The 20,032-nt window shown below is 39.5% G+C and overlaps 2 protein-coding genes across 11 annotated transcripts in view; both read left to right on the top strand.

Moving 5' to 3' along the window:
• The first annotated feature begins 730 nt into the window (after positions 1 to 730).
• LOC309694892 (uncharacterized protein) lies at positions 731 to 7,215 on the top strand. Of its 8 annotated transcripts, none has more exons than XR_014272984.1 (11): positions 731 to 839; positions 3,560 to 3,645; positions 3,986 to 4,126; positions 4,273 to 4,400; positions 4,520 to 4,661; positions 4,755 to 4,848; positions 4,999 to 5,098; positions 5,216 to 5,441; positions 5,533 to 5,719; positions 5,883 to 6,010; positions 6,099 to 7,215. XR_014272984.1 is itself a non-coding variant. In XM_082515130.1 (11 exons), the coding sequence occupies exons 8-11, from the start codon at positions 5,370 to 5,372 to the stop codon at positions 6,183 to 6,185; spliced, it is 474 nt and encodes a 157-aa protein (XP_082371256.1). In that variant the 5' UTR covers positions 731 to 839; positions 3,560 to 3,645; positions 3,986 to 4,126; positions 4,261 to 4,400; positions 4,520 to 4,661; positions 4,755 to 4,848; positions 4,999 to 5,098; positions 5,216 to 5,369; the 3' UTR covers positions 6,186 to 7,215. The 8 variants fall into 8 exon arrangements, 4 of the variants coding, with proteins under 4 accessions (XP_082371256.1, XP_082371257.1, XP_082371259.1 ...); XR_014272986.1 differs by having other exon boundaries at positions 4,261 to 4,400; positions 4,975 to 5,098; XM_082515130.1 differs by having other exon boundaries at positions 4,261 to 4,400.
• Positions 7,216 to 11,305: 4,090 nt separating this feature from the next.
• The window catches only part of stac (SH3 and cysteine rich domain), a 30,684-nt gene continuing 21,957 nt past the window's right edge, over positions 11,306 to 20,032 (top strand). The window contains exons 1-4 of one of the 3 annotated variants that reach the window (XM_082516937.1): positions 11,306 to 11,514; positions 11,666 to 11,795; positions 12,905 to 12,937; positions 14,340 to 14,673. In XM_082516937.1, coding sequence (XP_082373063.1) covers positions 11,682 to 11,795; positions 12,905 to 12,937; positions 14,340 to 14,673 — 481 coding nt within the window. In that variant the 5' untranslated portion in view covers positions 11,306 to 11,514; positions 11,666 to 11,681. Of the gene's footprint in view, positions 11,796 to 12,904; positions 12,938 to 14,339; positions 14,674 to 20,032 lie in introns of all 3 variants that reach the window. The other 2 variants (XM_082516936.1, XM_082516938.1) reach the window with 2 other exon arrangements.

Genomic DNA, 20,032 nt, shown 5'->3' with positions numbered 1-20,032 from the left:
GACTATTATTGTGAATTCGTTCCTGTAAAGACTAAGCCTACGCTTGAAGCCACTGAGGTGTTCGATGGCGGAGGTGACATGATGCCACTGTCATGAATGACACTTGAGAGTGCAGCTGTACTTATCTTGTCCGTTTAACACATTTATTGCTTTCCATCAGTTGCATTTGTAGTTCAACAGTTCTCTTAGTATACAACTTCATTTAACATAAATCACAACAGCACAGAGATCACAAATTGTTTGCTCCTTCCGACCAATAACACTTGACACTAATTACACGTGCCTACCTTAAACACTGTACCATAAAACATATTATACCATAAAAACACAAAAAGTGACCCCTAGTGGCACACATAAGGTAACAACACAAAAAGGCTCCTACAGTTCCTATATAAATAAAATTAAACTGAATTGAATTGAATTAAATGGAATTAACTAACTGACTATAAAACCAGATTTCCCGAGGAGCTGCCCACTTCTGGCCAACTTAGAAACACTTAAGCTACATACACAGTCGAAGTTATTTGTAGCATTGTGGTGACTAGAGACCGTAGAAACTGAATTGTAAACATTTCTCATCTTCCAGGAATCTTTCTGCCATTGAGAAAGAAACATACACAGTAAATTTCCCAGTGTTAAATCAGCAGTGTTAAAGTGTATTTACTCTAATAGAGTCATTATAACGACAGCTGGAGCAAAACGCCTCCCAGTGTGGGTGATAATTCGCGGAGTTAAAAGAGGCAGTGTCAATGTTACTCTAGAAAGCTCCTCCCACCACAGACTCCTTTTCAAACCAAGAGGATTTTTCACGACGCCATTTTCTTTACATCAGTTACACGGTAAGTTGTTCATATTCACTTATTAAAACCAACAATTTGACATTTTAAACACAAGTAGCATGTTAAAATAAGGTTACATTCCTTTTGTCCATGTTTATTATATATTTAATTTTGTACCTGAAGCAAATGTGACATTGTCTGTATGCTAACGTAAGGTTGTTAATTAGTGTTGGCTAAGACTGTAAGGCTTGTTAATTTATTTCAGTGTGTAGTGGTGATTGTGTTGTGTTCTAGCATGTTTGAAATTCCATTAAATTAAACCCTCCATGTGTTGGGAGCTACATATTAACTAGGGGTGCAACGATACACAAAATTCACGGTTCGGTTAGGTTCGATACTTTGGTGTCACGGTTTGATATTTTTTCGATACAAAAAAATGTTCATGCCTTTTTAATTTGTCATTTATTAAAATTATAAATATATATTTTAACTCAAAAGTACAGTTTTTAAATTTAACCCTAACCCTTGTGCGTGTTTTTTATTTTGACAGCGAATGCGTACCTGCGGACCACTTATGTGCAGCCCTGGTTATTTAGCTTGTCATATTGCAGCCACAGAAATTATTTTGTCCATGAAACCATAAAGCTGCACTTTCTTTTTGCCTTATAGTCTGATTTGTCATAACTTCTCCGTTTTGTGGTAAGCTTTTCTTTGGCTGTTACTTCTTCACCCTGACCTGTCTTATTTGGCTCAGCAGAACTAAAATATATATCTGTCTGTGAAGGTTCTCAGTCATCCAGGTCATCGTAGTCAAATATAAATCCTGCTGCTTTTACACACGGACTCACATAAGCTCAGCGATTCTCTGCGCAATCAACCTCTCACATGTTTAAGCTGCGGGAGATTTCACTTGTCATGTTTGCATAGTAAGCTAACGATTAATAAGACGATGTCAGAGGAATTGGTGCACAAATTATCATCACTCACAGATCAGTGCTGTCGCTCTCTATACACAGTTCGCACGATTGCAAAGTGAAAGCAAAAAAACAAGCGCAAATTCAAACGCGATTTCAATATGTCACATATTGACAGTGGCTCACCGATGCCAATGACATAATTACCCAGCTACATTTCCGAAAGAATGCAAAAGCATTGACATATATTTTTCCTTCTTACAATAGCCCGACGGGCAGGGAAGAGATAGATTTTGGTAACCCGACTGAAAAAATCGCTAGCCCCAGGACGTCAGGCTAGCGATATTGCAAGCCCTGTATCTGATTGAGGAATCATGCATCTTTGGAAAAGAGAGTTTATTACAGAGAAATGTCTCTTTCCAAAATAAAAGCTATACTATCCGCTTCTTCTGGGTTATATTCTCAGCAGCATAAGGAGAATCATGTGCTAACAGCTGTCTAAATGACTCGGCTAAAGTTAGTAGCATGCTTGTTGTTTTTGTCTTTGCACTAGGATGATGTCGGCGTAAATGTGCAGTCATATTCGTTGTGTTCCCACTAGTGCTTTCAGGTTAATCTCGTTGAAATGACCTTAACACCACAACATGGCAAATCTCCGTTAACGAGCTACCGCCGATCGCCCCGTGCATGGGGCTAGACGGCCAACACGTTAACGAGCTACCTGCGCTAACACACTAGTTCCCACCCATGTAATTGAGCATTGCATGGCACATCCAACATACTGTTTTACTTTAGTCCATGACTCGCTTACCTTCAGGGTCATACGTCACATGAAAACCAAAATAATTCCAAACGCCAGATCTGAATGAGGGTGGGGGAGGTGCCCTGCGCTCTTCCTTCTGACGATGCTGTCTGTGTTGAGCGCTCAGTGGATCTGCGCTCGACAGTGCAGCCTAGGCGGAGTAGTCGAACGCAGATTCACTGAGCGCTCCACACAGACAGCATCGTCAGAAGGAAAGTTGATAAAATAAATTACAAATGTTGTATTGTTCGATACATACGCGTACCGAACCGAAAGCACTGTATCGAACGGTTCAATATCGATACGAATATCGTTGCACCCCTAATATTAACATTAGCTAGCTAACTAGCATTTTGGCTAACCTTGATGCACGGGCAATTCACTTGTTATTGTTACATTTTAAATTATGTAAGGCAAGCATTAACTAATTAAAATTTTACACTAATGTTACATATTTCACTTCTTTTTGGATACCTAGCTATAGAGGTCGTTTTCAGTAAGGTTATTGTCTTATTTCAATTCCGCTGCCTTTAGCGATTTTACAGTTACAGTGATTACAACCAGCAGGCAGTATAAACTTGATAAAGTATCCAAAATATCCAGGATTCAGTTTGTAATGTTTTCTTTTAGTAGTTTGAACTTAAGATGGCAGTGTTTGTATTTGTAGTGAGTTAACTTGATGTTAACTAATGATGGTATTGACACAAGTTACCTTTTTCCATTTTGGTTAGCAGACTGTTCAGTATGTTAAACTAAAGATGAACAAAATACTGACTCCCTAGTGCTAAGTTAGATCAGACAAACGGTAAAAGTACTAGTAATTATTTTAGTTTTGTATTGAGAAATATATTTCATGTAGGTGAAATACTCATTTAGTAAAGGCTTAAAAACTACAGCCAAGGGGCTGAAACACCTTGTTACACTGAAAAAAAAGTAACATACAGTGTAAGAAATAACAATGCAAGGCTGTTTTACTGGTATTTATGGGACTGGTTTAATATTAACATTTTCTGTTTTCAGTAGTTCAATGAAGAGCACTGACTATAAGAAATTACTGTCTACAGGAAGCATGCTGCTTAAAGCAAAACTGGGAGGTGTGCAGAAATTTGCTAGAGTATCTGAGCCAAGCCTTAAGGAATTTTGATTGCCGGTAAGAAACCAACATTGTATAAAAAAAAGGTGTTCAATGTGCTTTAAGTTCTTTTTGTTATTTAGTCTCTTCAAACTGCATTTTATGATTAATTGAAAATGATCTACGTTTTGGAATCATCTTAGCTACGAATGTATATTTAGTGGAAAAACTGTATAATGTGAGTGTCACTCCTAATCTACCACTTATCAAGCATGTTAGTGGCACTTAGTAATTTAGTTTTTTTTTTTATTTGAGTCACTTTTGAAAAAGTATCTTGAAATGATCTTCATTTTAGGCTACAAAACATTAGATGTCATGTAATCTTTTTGTTTATTCAAACTTGTGTGCTTGTTTCCAGCATTTGCAAAGTTTGGTGTGCCAGCCGTAACAAAAGGAGTGAAAGTTTTTGATAGTTCAGGGACTGAATTGGATGATGATATATTTGAGGATATAGTAACAGATCCCTCAACTGGGGTACTAACCATCAAATATGAAAAAGGTTTGTTTGAGTGATGTGTGTTTCACTGGATGTCATTTTTTAGTATCATTATTACATTGCTTATTAAAAAGAGTTTATAAAATGTGTCTATGGAGGGACCATGTAAACTCATTTGTTTTGCTCCTGTTTTTGAGGTCTGGAAACAGCTGCTGCAGAAGTGTCTCCTGAGCTGTCCCAGTTATCATTGCCACATTCATCAGATTCACAGGGTACGGTCATCCTTTCAGACAGCCCTTTTAGGAAACGTCAGAAGCTGGATGCAGAAGCTAAGCAAGTAAGAGTTAGCAGATTTCCACATTCTTCTAACAGTGTCATTTTTGTTTGTAGTTTAAGTGTTCTGAACTGCAGTGGTTATATCAACATGTAGAATGTTTTTTTTATTGTGTTTTCCAGTTGGTGGAATCGATTCTCACCAACAAACCTGGTGGAGAATGTATAATAAATGAATACAATCGGACCAAGTCTCTGGTGTCTGAAACCAGAAGAAAAACATACTGGTCAACATACTGGTAGCTGACTTGACAGAAAAAAATGGGTAATTTATTTCTGGCCCTGTGATTTTACTATTATTTTAAATCTCTATGAATTCCAGGGAAGCTGACTAGTTCTTTTCCTTTTGATCTTGCAGTACATCACCACCACGGCAGGTAAAAGAAATGTATGCCAGAGGAATTGTAACCTTTTTCTCTTACCTCAGTGGCCCGTACTCCAAAAATGGCTATGTAAGTAGCTCATAGTAATAACTGATACAACCAAAATCACGTTTAAACATTTTAAATCCTGCTAAAATGTATGTCCTTATCAACTCTTCATTGTTACATAACTTATTTTGTTTATTCATTTATCAGTGTCTGTACATGTCACTCTCCAAGGAACATTATTATGATGGCGAGGGTGGCACTGGGTACTTGGCCTGGAGGATTAAAGCCATACAGAGATGCACTGCTAAAGGGAGGCGATTATCATCTAGAGGTAACATTTATAATTCAGTGGAAATGCATAATACTGTTCCACATTGTGGTTCTTTATTAATAATGGTTATTAAATGTTGTTATTAGTTTTGATAAAGCTGTATTTCATATTGTCTAGCACCAGGAGATGGATCATCGAGTGAAGACCAGTGTGGTGGACCAACTGTCAGACGAGAGTTGCAGTTTGTTACAGAGAAGTTACTGAGTGAGGATGAGTGCAAGGAAGCAATCTCTCTGATGAACAATTCAGCTGATGAAGACACAGTCACAACATGGTCCTTGACCTCCTGCTGTCAAGCAACATACTGTCTGTTTTTCCACGTTTCAAAGATATCAAAGGCTTGGTGAATATTTGTCATTACTTTGACAATGTAAACACACTTTAATATTTTATAGAAAGCAGATATAATTCTCTATTCTCTATCCCTGTTACAGATCGAACAGGATTTTGTACTGATGTTTGGTGAGGATGTATCAGGCAGGTTGCTGGAGAGGTGGCCAACAACATTCAAAAGAAGGATTATCCAACAAGGCAGAAACCTTCCTTCTACCAGTGACCTGGAAGAACTCTTGCTGGCAGCTGACTCTCCTGAGGATGCCACTGAGGTTAATGCTGACATTGGTGAGCTGTTGTTTCTTTGATTAGCACATTCAAAGCATATATAATGTTTGTCACAGAACAGTTATCCTTTTTGTCTTTTGGGTCTACTCAAACATTTTATCAATGCATTGAAATATATTGTTGATGATGATTCAACTTTATTAAAAACAAATAATTTTTGCAGGCTGGGACAGTGACCTCTCAGCAATTCTATTGCTATTACATCTGATTCCACCATCTGGTCAGGGTCGGAAGAGACCAGGAAAGGTGTCAGCTTCTCAAGCAGAAAGGCGTCTTGTGGTCTTCAAGAAGGTTTGTGTTTCTTTTCTATTTTTATGTTATGAATTACCAATTTAAGAAACATTTGATTCTTATTGCCTGTCTGTATTTGTCTTTTCAGACTGGAACAAATATCCAAAAGCACCTTGATGCCATCACTACCAGCACTCAACCCTACCTCCTGGCTGTTGGGGGTGAAAAAGAATGACATCCACCGGTTCTTCATTATTCTTGACAAGAATGCCATACCATGCAAGTCTACCTCTTCACTTGGTGCTTTTGATGAACTGTTTAAAGCACATTTTGTGTTTGGCACATCTTACAACACTATGCTTCACAACATGTACACGTTCATCCAAACCACAGGTTTTAGAAAATATTTAAATACCAAACACCTTAACTATTTTGACCAACAGGCTGACACTGATGTTAATCTACAGCATGATGTGGCAGTTAAAGAAATTAGCACTATAGGGGACGTGATGTCAACTAATGTAGAAGAAACACCCACAACATCTGAAAAGGTCAAATAAGAGCACTTTGGATATGTGTGCCTCTGCTGTTGCACAGCTACTGTGAGCCAATCTACTTTGAATAGTTTTGTCTCCTCAATGGAGGAAGTGTTTTTTGAGATTCATACTCAGGCTAAAGATGCAGCCTTACAGAGTGTACCTTTACAGTACACCACAAGTAAAAATAAATATAATAGTAATAAAATAAAGCATTGGGAGTCCTTTAGCCTGGAAAGATTAGCTTTAGGACCAGGAAAGATGGTGACACTTGGAGAGCTGGAAGAAGGTCCAGAAATTGCTTGGAGCTGTGTTGTCTACCAGTTTGTTTTCAGCTAAGTGGATAACAACACGGTATAGAGTACCGCCCTGACTTTATCATCTGTACAGATGTAGTGTCTGAGATTCCGGTTTTTTGTAAGATCAAAAGTACTGTTGTGAAAGATGGCATTGTATTGCTCTGTGGAAAACTGATGGAAACCCTGTGTTTTGATGACCATTATCATGCATTTAGGGTCAGACTGCATCCCAATATGGTGCTGAAGATGTTGAACATAAATGAGCTGTGTTGCTTCTTCAAATCAAGTATGGCATTTCAGATTCCTCCCTGTATGTCGTTCCATATTGCCGTTTTATGCTGAACTAATTCATTGTTTTAAAGTGTTTTATACACTACATGAGATGTTTTTATATTTTGAGCCTGACATAAAAATAAAGCTGTTAAATGTATTATCTAGTTGTGGTTTTTGCTCACTTGTTTTATATGTAAAAGCATTATTAAAAACCAGGTTTTCATGCTGCAAAACAGTGAATTGTGTGTAAAGGTAACACTACAGGAAGAGTTTTAGTAACATTATTTGGTGTAAAATTAATTACAAATTTTACTCTATGGGAGCTAATTTTTCACTAGAGATTAGTGTATGAATAACACAGTATAGAGTAACATCAACTCCCATCAGAGTTCTTTGAACCCCCAGTGTTAATTTCAAATAACACAATTCAGTGTTAAAAATCAGTGGGATTTTACTCAAATAGAGTTAATTTATCACTAGAATAGAGTAAATAATATGACACTACTAGTAGTGTTAAGTTGATTTAACACTATGCGGTGTTACTCTGTTAAATCTTTACTCTGTTTAGAGTTAAATTTACTCTAAAATTTTAACACTATAGAAAGAGTTGATTTAACACCAATTCTGAATGGAACCAAATAGACTCGGAAACAGTGTTAAATTTAACTCTAAGTGTTAGTTTGACACTGCAAATTTTACTGTGTACCCCTGATTAATGTATGACCTGGTAGTAAATATGTTCGAAGGTCACCTAGGCAACTGGAGGCTGGAAAGTCTGCAAATGACAAGCCATCAGCTTCAAAACAATGTGCAGTGAACAAATCAGTTTTATGTATTAGCTTCACTTTTCAGACCTGGAAACTATGTCCAACCTTTATATACAGTCTGTTTCTAGCATGCACATTAACATGTGTTATTTCAAAGCACCCCAAACCCAAGTACAGCTTCACTGGTGATGCTTTTATAACACTATGGAACCAAAGTTGATTTGAAATGTATATGTGCAGGGAGGTCTACTTAAGAAATATAAGACATCCCAAAATGCATTTTCTCGTTAACATCCTATAACTCTTCGTCATGCATGAGAGGCCAGGTGTTATCAGGTAATGGTTCAGCCTACTTGTAAAAAAACCAAAAAGAATTCTGCATTTCTATGGTGTATGTGGTGCATGTGTGTGATATGTTTTTTTATTCCTACCCTCAACATCAGCTGTTGCATTAGTATGAAAAAAGAACACGTTTAAAATTTAGGAATACATGAAAATTTAGTGTGCGCTCTTTTATCTTTGTGAAGAAATAAAATCGTATTACTCTGGATTTAGTTACGGTCACAAATAAGTATCAAACCAAGTCTTTCAAATATTACATTTTTCCTGAGAAAGTAAATAGAAATTTGAGAAATTAATAAAAATGTGCTCTGTGGTTATAACAGTTGAAAGAGGTGGCTCATTGATGGGCATACCTCTTCTATTGTTCTTTTGGCTGATGCCTTATCCACAAGATGTCAACACATGGATCTGTATATTTGATTTGGCATACGGTATTCTTACACCAGAAGCTCTTCCTGATAGAACCCTCCCAAGGGATCCTTCACATATTAGGCGAATGTGATGCAAGAATGTGGCAAGAATGTGGTTGATGGTTCCCATATGCAGGACTAATGCATTAATAACAAGAAAGACAAATACTTAAAAACCAAAAAGCAACTGTGGACCTGAAACTGCACAACTCAGATCTTTGCATCTCCTTAATGAAACATTTCATTGGGAATAATTAACCCCTATTCCTCCAGCCTATCGTCCTCCATCGCTCAGTATTTCTCTCATTTTTTCACGCCTTCTTTGCACTCTTGACGGACCAGCAGCTGAGAGAGGAAATTACAATGTTCTTTCCCTGTCTCGCTTTCACGCTTGGCTCTCTACGCTTGCTTCCTGGCACAATCGGTCAAGCACTTGGTTCTTTCTGTTGACATGAGTCACAATAACCACACACATACACCACATGGACTGAATGTATCATTGACTCGTGCTCGGACTGACTAACCCGGGGGATTGTCTTGTGTTCTCTCCAGGTGGTGGGTTATCGTGTGAAAGCGCAAGACATCAGCTCATTTGCGGTGTCAAATGAGCTGATGTCATTTTTACACCACCCTTACTACTGTGAGAAAATACAGAAGTATACCCTTTGACAAATTAACAAGTCCAGGATGAGTCTAAGTGTTAAAACAAAGTCACACTCTTTATTAAGACTGATTGCTCTTTCTGAAAATAGGTTAAATCTGCTGACCTTCTGCGGGCTAATATAGAAAAACTCTAGACAAATAAAACCATCTTCACACCATCTAAACTACAGAAACACAACCTCTCAGTCATTCACCTCAGCTGTATAGGTACTGTGTCATGACATATGTCAGTCAATCTTTGCACTTTCCTTTTTCTGTGTTTTCTCTGATGTATCACTCTTTAGCGCTGAATGCATGCCCAATCACTGAACTTCATTTTGGATGATCCCGCAAAATGTAGAAAGAATCTGTTTCACCGTGGCTTGTTAAAATAATACATCCACAGTTTGGTGATAAAGATTTGGCAAACAAAACGCGATATTAATCTTGATGTTAGGAGGTAAACCAACCTTTCAGGAATGTGACTGACTTTTCTGGGATTGAATCCATTCTGCTCTGGATTACAAAAATCAATATGTAGTCTCACTCCTTGGGACTGTGTTGGTGTTTGCATTCCTGTCAGAGTGAGGAGGCTGCAGTCTGGCACCTGCCTCCTTCATCCTGCAACATAACTTCAAGGACATCACATCACAAGGGAGCCCGGAGGGAGGCATCATGATGTATCACTACAGTGAGTATCACATCTATCCCATCTGAGGTGAAGTAAAACGCTTTATGTTTCACTGCGAAACCTAAAGAGTAATAACACTGCCAGTTTCCTCATCAGTAGCTTACCAGTGTGTGAATATACTGGATTGTGTGAGTGTCGGCTTGGGGCTATTCTTTCTGAAAGTAATCCGCGACAGATGGACCTTGAAGGATATTTACTTGCTTAATACTGGTTTGACATTTTGGGAAATGGGGTATCCTTATTCATGTTATTGCTTAGTGTTAGATGAAGGTACAGATGCCTAGTACTTCTGAAGCTCACAAACTAGTATTATTTCCTTTGTTCACACAATAACTGAATGTGACAAAGTGCGCTATTTCTTACCTGAAACAATGAATTTCTTCATTTTTTCTTTGGTTTTGTAAGTGGTTTGGTTTTTTTCATGTCTTTAATCTAATCTAACTGGTCCATGATGTAGTTTAAAAGCTGATAGTCAAACATAAAAGGGTTATCAATCGTTTCATCTAAAGTCAGCAAGGGCTGTTACATCATCACCTTAATAATTTAGTATTTTGCTGGTAAAAACAAAGCTTCTATCTATTTTCAGTACACACATGCTTATATTTGGCTGTCTATCTTTGTGAGGATATTTGGTGACGTAATTTAATACTAGCCCATTATCCCAACAATACAACTACAAGAGTTAGCATAAACCTAATTCTAACCTGGACCCGAGAAAAACCTGTAACCCTGAAACAGGCCTTTGAAGAGAGTGTGAAAAAGTGAGGACCAACTCACTCAAAATGGTCTAGAACCTCAACCTGGTCCTCACTATAATAGCTAAACAAGTAAACACAAATGTGTTTGACCTTGACTAAAGTTCATGAGGTGAAAGACGTTTTTCTGACCTAAAAGAAAGTCTGATAACTCTAAAAAGGAACTGCATGTATATCTGTAATCATGCATTTTTCTCCTTTGCAGCAGAAAAAATATCTCAGGTAGTATTTTAATTCGAAGCAGCTTATTTTTGTGCCATCATCACACAGTCAAAAAAAAAAAATCTATTGTGAGAATTCTTTAGTTAGCGTTAGGTTGGTGTTCAAGCCTTACTCGAGTGAAGTTTTGCTGTCTAAAGCATTTCTGGAAAATTCTCTCAGTCTTTGTCAACTGAATTAATAAATAAAGCAGGTGGACCAATCTGAAGAACAATTTATTGACATTAATCTGAACAAGTGTGCTATACATAACATTTGGTTTGGAAAGAAGCGCATGCACTCGTGCAAAGAGCGTAGGTCCTTGACTTTTCTTTTAAGAAGAGCAATGATCCATTTGAGAATGAGCTTTTTCCCTTTGAGTGCATCTGGACAGACTCGTTGTGTCTCCTCCTTCTCCATCCTTCTCAGCCCTACCCTCCCTTGATCGCTTACAGCTCTCCGCCCTCAAAGTATTGACAACGCGAGGCGCACGGCGCACAGCGTGGACTTGGAGATGTCTTGGCAGTTACGCACGACGCCACGATAAACACGAAAGCCTCCTTCAGACGGACAGGGCACTTTGAAGCCGATCTGGAATTACTTGCAACTTTTGATTCCCAAACCACTTTTTTCCACCCTTGTGTCTTTTCAGTACGTTTTACTCCTCGTTTCTTCCCTCTTCACAATATATCAGCAACGGATCTAAACGACTTATCTTTTTTATTATTTCCATTAGAAGAACAGAAACGATGTAAACCGCTTGGGGGGGAAACGAACTCAGTTGAGCAGTATCTTTTTACAGAGTACAGACAGAGAGGATGATTCCGCCGGCCAGCACAATTCAGGACGAAAGTGGGGGCAAAGAGGACGAACGGGACCAGAATGAGACACCCAAATCCCCGACGGCGAACGCCAGCCAGCAAGAAAGCAAGGTAGGACTATCCCGTTGTTGTTGTTGTTTTCTTCTTTACCACGAAAATGTTTTTCACTGCACGCCAGTGCAACTCTGAAAAGGAAATTAAGCAGGCTAAAAAAACTTCTTTTAATACGAGATTTAAATGGGCTCAATTGGGATGAGCTCCCAGAAAGAAGACCGCACATTTCCTCCTCCTTTAAATGACCGATAACACACTGATAAAACATCCTAAAACAACCTGATGTGATTAGATTTAAGGAAGCCATAACAAATAATACGAGCTGTAGCTTACAACTGGGAGACAAACCACGAAGATAACGAGGTTAAACAGAAGATAACGCTGAGATCAGTTTAAACTCACAGCAGCAGCTCACATGCTCTCTGTGGTTTTATATGAGAAGTGTACTGTGGTGTTTTTCTTTGGAGGAGATAATAGAGAATAACCTGCTTAGTCCAGCTCTTGTGGGTACTGGTTTACATCAAGCATGGAAAGGTTATTTAAATTAAAACTGAATTAAAAACGGGAAACAATATGGTCTTAAAAATATGTGCATTTTCATAAATAAATAAAAGGCACATGGCTTGGACTTTCTACTTGGAAATGAGGCTGTGTGATAGAGCTGGCAGCTGCCTCTGGCGTTTTACCATCTATGTGGGTCACATGTTGACCCCCAGACTACTACATTTAGCAGTACAATATTGGACTACTGATCATGGCAGTGGATAGCTGTGACAGCTCTTCCCACCACGACTCCCTTGCTGGGCAGATGAATCTCATGCTCCGTCTCCTTCTGACAGCGAGGTTGTGGTTTTTGTATGATCAAGTTGTTGTTCAGTTTTCTTAGTTTCAGCTGAAACATTTCAGCATGGGAACTCGTACTTTGGCACGTTTCGCTGGATATTTCAGCAGACTCCTGGCTGACTTTATGCAATTTCCAAGCTTCTGCCAAACAACCAGACTCACTTCCAGCATCATAGGTGATTTGTCATAGAGCAAAAAAGGCATTTAAAGAAAGTGTTTTAATTTTCTTACAGTCATGATAAGTAGAATAAATTCCTCAGAAGGCTGAACAAGTTTACAACCATTAAGTAAAGTTGTGTTTGTGTTTTTATCCCTCCTTTAAGAATACTGTGAGGCCTGAACATCAAAAGCGCAAGGTGAGCCTCCACTCTTGTGCAAACTGGCGCATACTGCTGATATCAGTCCGTCAGAAGAGTCATGATTGCATGTGAATAAAAGTTGTTCACTCCACAACTTTTATTCCTCTTAACGAAGTCAGTGCCAACCAGGTTAAGTCCATCTTCACCCATATTTTTAGAGGGCACTCTTTGTTTAAGCTGCATCGTATTTGAAGTCATTTGAGTTATAATCCCATGTGATAAATGGCTTTGGCGGATTGTGTTGCAGTGCTCCACCCAGCCCCCATTAACCCTCCCTGCTAACAGAGAGCTGAGAACTCATAGAGATTTGGCGCCATCGAAATACAGCATGAGCTCCTCCATGCATGCACACATGCCTTCACTGTGCTTTATTTTATATACATTAAAGCCACAGTAGAGCAAAAAAGAGGGCCTTTATCATCACACATCATCACACATTTACCGGTAGAAATAGGTTTTCCATCTACTTTTACTACTGTTTTTCTTTTCATGGATCAGCAGGAAAACAGCTGTAACAGGTTGCAGGAGGATGTATTTGTTCTGTAGGTTCATGCTTCTGTGTGTATGCGTTCATGCGTGGGTGATGATGACAGAGAAAGGGTCTAAAATTGATTGTTTCCAGATTGACTTGCAGGACTGATTGATCTTCACCATAACAAAGCCGCAATGATAAGCACTCTAAGCAATTTGTGCAGGCATGTTCACAAAAATGACAAGCGCAGAAACAATGCACCACGTATGACTGCGTCTGCGTGCTTTGCAACAAACACCAAAGAGGACGAATAAATGCTCAGAGGTGTTTACAAAAGGCGGATGTAAAGACGAGTCGGTGCTGTGAGAGAGAATCATTAGGAGTCTTTCCCGACCTATCAGAAAACATAATCTATTTTTCAATCGGGGATTTATAGCCACACCAGCCTGGAAGCTGAACCATAAAATCACATTAGAGTGGCTTAGCAATTCTTTATTATGTGTCTGAGCCCAGATTTGAGTGGGTTTCAGGGGTACACACACTGGTTAAATTAAATGATTTGTCAGCGTGGAGCATTATGAATAGCGTTACTGTAAAGGAGAAGCATAATGAGATTGATAGGGGCTGCTGCCAGAAATGACAGCACAGTGTGTGAGGAATGGTGTTAATGTGATACACTGGCCTAACCAGAAAATCACATTACCCTCCCAGGTAGGGAACCTGGAAGGTTTTCTACTGAAAGGTGATAAGTTGAGACCACGGTAATAGTCATGTTATCGGGCATCAGTGAATGAGATTTGCCTGACGGTTACTGCAGTAATGGACTTGGTCACTCAAAGATTTTCTGTCTCCTCATTTTCTCTCAAGCAGTCTGTCTTTTTCTCTTCTTTGCTCCACTTTTCTTGAACTCATCCTCTCCTGTTTCAGCTGCAAAGACTCAAACGCTCCCTGTCCTTCAAGACCAAGAGCGTCCGCAGCAAGAGCGCCGACAACTTCTTCCGGAACAGCAGCGAAAACAAGACGGAGCTCCTCTCAGACGTGAGCAGCAGCACGGGCCATCTTTGCAACATTGGGATGGCCCCGCCGCACAACACCAACCTCCCCATTCCTCCAGTTCCTCCGGCTATTCCCTGCGCTCCTCCTCCCACGTCGCGCTCACAACCACGCAACCCGATGCAGTTAGACTCAGCAGGACACTGCTTCATGGAGCACATCTTTAAGAAGCCCACGTTCTGCGACGTCTGCAACCACATGATTGTAGGTAGGGGTAAAAGCACTGCTCTCCTTCATCATAACATCAAACACAGCTGAGAAGGCAAATGCCTGATCATCCAATGAGCCCTGCAATCATATCGTGAGGAAAAACCTTTTAATAATGAGCTCTCCACTAGGTGTTCTTCCACCAGAGAAACATGCATTAAAGTGTGCGAAGGGTTGAACGCAACGTGACATGTGGATTTATGCTCCATTATCCAGTATGAATAGTTGGCAAAGCTCTAAAACACACACCATGAGTATCTAAACAACAAAAAAAAGACAATTGCACACCTGACACTGAGCATCTGACTTAATCTGTTGACACGTGACCAAAGTATCTCCATCCTTCTGATTCACACACTGAGCCCAGTCCCTCCATCTGTCTGCTGGGGTGTCAGATAGCCAGCAACGTCTGCGCCAGCACAGCTACCTGTTTTCCCCTTGCCAGATGTTCTGGTTCCTTTGGCTTAACCATCACTGCTAAGGCTCTGCATCTCAGGGAGTCTGCAGTTTGATAATTACAATTTGCTCAACTAGCCCCATGGCATCATGTTTGGTAGCAGATAAGAGAGATCAGACTTCGTACCGGGAAGGTAGACATGTAAACGAGCACCTACGTTTATAATTGTAGTTATGCCATCAGTTTAATATCTTGCAAGAGTTTCTGCTTCTATTTGCGCAATTAGAAGTTGCAGTTCAAGCGCAAAAAGTACTTCATGGTTATGAGGCAGGTGGATAAATGGTGACACTGCTGCTGTGTCAAACAGTGGTCCATTCAGGGTTTTCTTACAAACCAGGCGATATTTATCATATCACTGCAGTGAAAAAGAAACACGTGCACGTCTTTGATTGGTTATAAAATAGTTGTGATCAGATCAGGTACACAACCGTCACTCCATATATACAGACCATTATTCCCAGACACCCAGGTTTTTAAATATAACAAAACACATTTATGCCATTTATAAATGTCTTCATGTAAATTATGTCTCACAAGTTTTGGATGAAGGCTTCTGGACTGTCACAGTGCATAACAATTATCTGTTTGGCTGAACAGTGTAAGCATACTGCTTTTACTGTGGTTGGGATAAGATGTTGTGGTGTGGCTGATTTATAAAATGAATACCTTGTAAACGGGCAGCCTCTTGCTAGAAAGTCCAGAGAGGATATCCACTTTGGTGTTATTTTGCAATAAAGTTAAAGTCAGTACTTGATAATGAGTTTTATGAAGTTCTTACCACAGTTAAATGAATTTATATTGGAAAGTAGTTGAGTTCTACAGATTAATTTTATGATTTTAACCCGGTTTTCGCTCACATTAAAGGAAATTTAGAGGCTTTTCTTGGAGTAACACAGAATGTATCATCACCCAAAGATAGAATCCGAACAAGAGGGAAACTTTTTCTAATGTGAGGCCACAGAAAAAAACTTTTCGCAGCTTTAGTTCACATACTGCTACACATTTATGAACGTTGTAACATACGCTGGTCTGTTTTATCTGGTGTGATTGGTGAGGCGCATCCAGTGGCTTTGAATGAGACTCAGCTGGTCTGTTGGTGGTGAGGATGTGATGCTGCGCTGCCCTCTGGTCCACACATGAAAAAAAGATGCTGCCCTCGTCTTCAGTTGTCCCACCTTAATGAGAACACTATCGCTCTCTGTCTGTCCCTCCCTGTGTGTGTCTGTGTGTTTGTGTGTAATGATATACGATGGTGTTATCAAATTCTGACTCAACATCCCAGAGTCAAAGAGCAGCACACAGGAGACAGAAGGAGAGACACTAGAGGAGGAGAAAGGTGGACTCAAACTGATTGGATTGATTATTAAATCCTAATGGTCACCCACGAGGAATGTCTCCAGGTTTATGGAGTTAGATAATCATGCAACAAGTTTTTATAACATTTTTCAAGTAAAGTTCACATTTTTATGCACTGATATCCTGTCTTGCACCTCTAAAGGTACACAAATAGTGTTGCAAGCAGATATTTGACTTTCTAACAAAATAAATGAATAAGCTGTTATAAAAAATATCACATACACTCAAAATGTAAAAATATAGCAAGGATGTGCTGTTTTTCTTTTAGACACTAGGATCAATCTAATATGAATTGTTCCTATTTCAGAAAAAAATGCCATATAAATCTATGTGTTTAGTGTATTTATGATGCACCTTCACTATTAAATAATCAGTCTAATACATGTATGCTATTATTGCGTAAGGCAGACATAAAAGAAATAAACACCCACCTTCTTCCTACTGGAGTCTTTTATTACCTCAATGCGTCAATTTCGGTGTGTCATTTAGAATAAAAATAGGTTTAATTATAGTATAGTGCTCGCTGACTCATTCATTAGGTCTACTAGATGAAGGTAAGGTAGTAGAACAAAGAGATTAATTCCTATTTGAGCAATAAAGATATTAGTTTTTAATTCATTTTTCAAAATGACCTGTATGTAAGATAGACGCCCGTTTACTTTCACGTACTGAAATTTGGATTTGCATAACATTAGATGTACTCACAGAATAACCAAGTTTCATTCTTCATGCTGGGATTTTCTGCATCAGCAAGGATCAATAAAAACAAAAGAGCTGTATTCAGTTTTCAAACCACACTTTCCTGCCACTTTAAACTTCTTCTCATTCTGTTCCATGCTTGTGTTTTCTGTCATTTATTACATAGTCTCTATGGTATGTATGGCATTTGCACATAAAGCATCCATCTTCACAGTTCGTTCGTTTCCCTGGTAATTTTCGCCTTTTTCTGGCAAGAAAGAAAAAGCTTAAAAATGTATGACTATTCTTGCTCCTGATTTTCTGCGATAACAGAATATGCAGGATATGTGCAGAATATGTCATGAAATCTCTGTCAGCTTATGCGAGTTAAACAGTTATTTACTTTCAAAATCCCCTAAAAGACCCAAAGGATCCATGCTCACTCCTGGGATTAACAAAACTCGATATTCTGGCAAAATTAACACGCACTAATCTGTGCAATTAAACTCCTTAAATGTGCATGACAGGTTTAGTTGACCACGGAAAGAAATTAATCTTGTGCTAGGAGGTCAAGGTTTTCCCAGTAGAGATGCTTGGCTGTGGTGTTGAATGACACTTTATTACATCTCCCTCTAATACACATACAGTACTCGTGCACTTACTATGTGAGAGTTTTGTTCGTGCTGGTGTCTGTGGCGTTTTCCGGTATTTTGTTACATTTCAGTGACACACTGCACGTCACGCACACATCTCACACGCACCATATAGCTCTTTCTGTCACCCAGGATGCAAACGGTACGTGCTGTGACATCTCTGATTCTTAATTTATCTATTTTAGTGTTAAATCCAGCAGCTGACGTTGTCCGCCCTGCCTTGAAAGTGTCTCACGCACCAGCACGCCACTAACAAAAAACCATTACCAAATGTTAAACTGCATGGGAGCCATTGGGGAAAATGTCATTGGAGAAAGTCGGATCATGAAAAGTTTAAAGACAGTTAAATGTGAACAAAAACTGATGTATTGAAGTTTGAGCATTGGCTCAAAGCGGTAATTTCAGCATCTGTCAGTTGACGGGAAGGTCATTTATTTCCTGGACCGTAGACTGTATACAAAAGATGGACATAAAGTGTGACAATTTGTCTTGTCCATGAGAGGGTAAGAGGGTGGAGCTGCGTCATTACCAGCTATTAATTAAAGCTCTTCCATAATTAATTGTGATGCTATTTTTATGCTTTTATTAAGGGATGCTGGTGAAAACCCTAAAGCAGCTATGCCTGTAACGTCACATCACTTCATGACTTAATACAATAAAATCAGATTAGCTGTGCATAAAATTCTTTGAATGAAAACTTGCTATAGATGCCAGTTGAGTAAAGGTTTTTCTGCATCTCTGTACTGGCTTAATTTTTCAGTCCCAGAGGTTTCCACGTGCTCCAGACTCTTATATCTCAGCAGTTACTGTGGCTGTTGAGATATAACAGCAACAATGTTATCTGACATTAATCAGATATGTGAATAAATAAATAAACAATGCTAACAGATACACTGAAAGGCTGCTTGATGACCGATGCTGTGGAAGAAACTAACTGCAAGTCTGCAAGTAATTGTAAAGAAAGCTTCTTGTGGTCAGAGTTTAAGAAGAAGACGAGGTGGAGGGGTTATTGTCTCAGTTAGGGTTATTTGCACGGGAAATCAGGAGGCGTGAAGTAAGGACGACGGCTTAATGGATCAATGTATGGCTGAGAGAAGGGCTGTCGGGAGGAGAGAGGAGGAAATGGAAGGAGAGAGGTTATGAGGTGAGATGAAGACGGTACAGAAAAGCTGGCAGGAGTCTTGTCCTTTACTGTACTGTAAATGAATAATAAGCTTTAATGGCAGAGTATCCACAAAAAAAAAAGAGCAAATGCCAGAGAGATCAGCACTGTCACTCAGATTCCCCGCAGCTATAATGCCTTCAAGCCCTCAATGAAAAAGCACCTATACACACACGTACACACATCCAGACTAACATCATTATCCTTCCATTACCTCAGGAGGATGGCAGTGTCACCTTCCTATATGTGCCTGCTGAAACACAGCGGTTTGTTCCCTTATTAGTTAACATGGAGGCGTCTCATTATTCCCCCATGTTGGAATGAGTCAGCTCAAACAAGCCGATCAACAACAGCTTGACAAGCGCTTAATTTGCTCCCTGTCCCAGTGCACGGACGAGAGCTTGAATCCGGATGTCTCAGAGATATCTCTCAGGGAGATCGTTTGTTGACCTGAAGGGAAATGAAACTCGAGGTGCTCGTTAAGCAACACAATCAGTTGACCTGATTTAGAGCGACCTAGAAATCGGCGCAGGTTGCTTCTCATTGCCTCCGCGTCTGTCATTGTTGTTCTGTTGTTCTGTGGCGAGGGTTCAGGGCCGGGATCGCGTTTCTCTCAGTTTCTGTCTCAGCATCACTAACTCCACCTCAGCCAAGCGACACAACAGCTTTAAATGGGAAATACAGATACTGTTTTCCACCCATTACTGAGTTTCAAGTTCCTGTCACTGCTGTCCAGATCCAAATAGCTGTGACGCCAGTTTACATTACAGCACATGAAGAGCAGGCAGAGATTTTTCCCCCTTGTTGGCTAAGTAAACTACACACAAAGAGCTTAGTTTCTTAAGCACACAGTATCTCATGTTAACAGTCCTTTTGTGGGGGGTCAAGTTTCCTCTGATTACCTCTGCTCGATGACCCCCCTCGACCCACTCGTGAAACTGAACGTGCATTTCTGAGGATGATCTGGATTGAAATCACGACATTGTTTCCTTGCCACTGTGGCGGGTCCACAGTAAACAGAAACGACACATACTGACAACACTTCTGTGAGGAA

Source organism: Aulonocara stuartgranti (assembly GCF_965226115.1).
Source record: "Aulonocara stuartgranti genome assembly, chromosome: 19".
NCBI classification, from domain to species: Eukaryota; Metazoa; Chordata; class Actinopteri; order Cichliformes; family Cichlidae; genus Aulonocara; species Aulonocara stuartgranti.
This window is presented reverse-complemented; position numbering and strand designations above follow the sequence as displayed.